This window comes from Penaeus monodon, chromosome 19, assembly GCF_015228065.2.
Source record: "Penaeus monodon isolate SGIC_2016 chromosome 19, NSTDA_Pmon_1, whole genome shotgun sequence".
In the NCBI taxonomy this organism is placed as follows: domain Eukaryota; kingdom Metazoa; phylum Arthropoda; class Malacostraca; order Decapoda; family Penaeidae; genus Penaeus; species Penaeus monodon.
In genome coordinates this window covers 34,804,602-34,805,221 of record NC_051404.1, presented here as the reverse complement: position 1 = coordinate 34,805,221, position 620 = coordinate 34,804,602, and the positions used below count along the sequence as shown (strand labels likewise).

Here is a 620-nt window from a genome sequence, read left to right as displayed (position 1 = left end):
TACAATATCAAAACCCATCAATCAACTTACCTTGAATGTTGAGAACGAGCCAGGTACAAAGAGCTCCCCAATGGAGGTAGTTGTTAGCAAAGCATCTCCACCAAGACAAAACGCACAGGATCAGGTTCACAACCATCCAGCTCACGGAATAGGTAATGGCCTGTTTTGGGAAAGAATGGGCAACTAAAAAGAATTCGTTGATGGCTTTCTCATATAAGGAAAAAACAAGATATGGATTTATGTCTTTCTCATAAGCGAAAATAAAACAAGAATTAAAATGAATATTTTTCAGAGTGTGGGGAACGCCTGAGTACAGTTAGGTACAATAACAATAAAGGATAACACAAACGTACACATGCACGCACGCACACGCTCAAATATACACTGCAATTATTATTGTCATTATCACTATCAACACTACGCTCTGTTAAGTATTACTTTCTTTACGCAACATCTCTTGTCAGGTAAATGAACCGCGTCAGGAGAGCAGGAGAGCATAAGAGGCAGTACAAATGAGGCGCTTCACATGAGAGGGCAAACAAAAAACATCAGAGGATTTCGCAGATTTTTTTTTTTTTTTTGGGGGGGGGAGGATTACTTGGAAGAGGTGCTCGCAAAAT

The 620-nt window shown here is 39.8% G+C and overlaps 1 protein-coding gene across 1 annotated transcript in view; it reads right to left on the bottom strand.

The window, feature by feature from the left end:
* Positions 1 to 620, bottom strand: part of LOC119585399 (adenylyl cyclase 78C-like) — a gene marked incomplete in the record, with an annotated part of 159,642 nt that overhangs the window by 117,833 nt on the left and 41,189 nt on the right. The window contains 1 exon segment of the mRNA XM_037934062.1: positions 31 to 160. Coding sequence (XP_037789990.1) covers positions 31 to 160 — 130 coding nt within the window.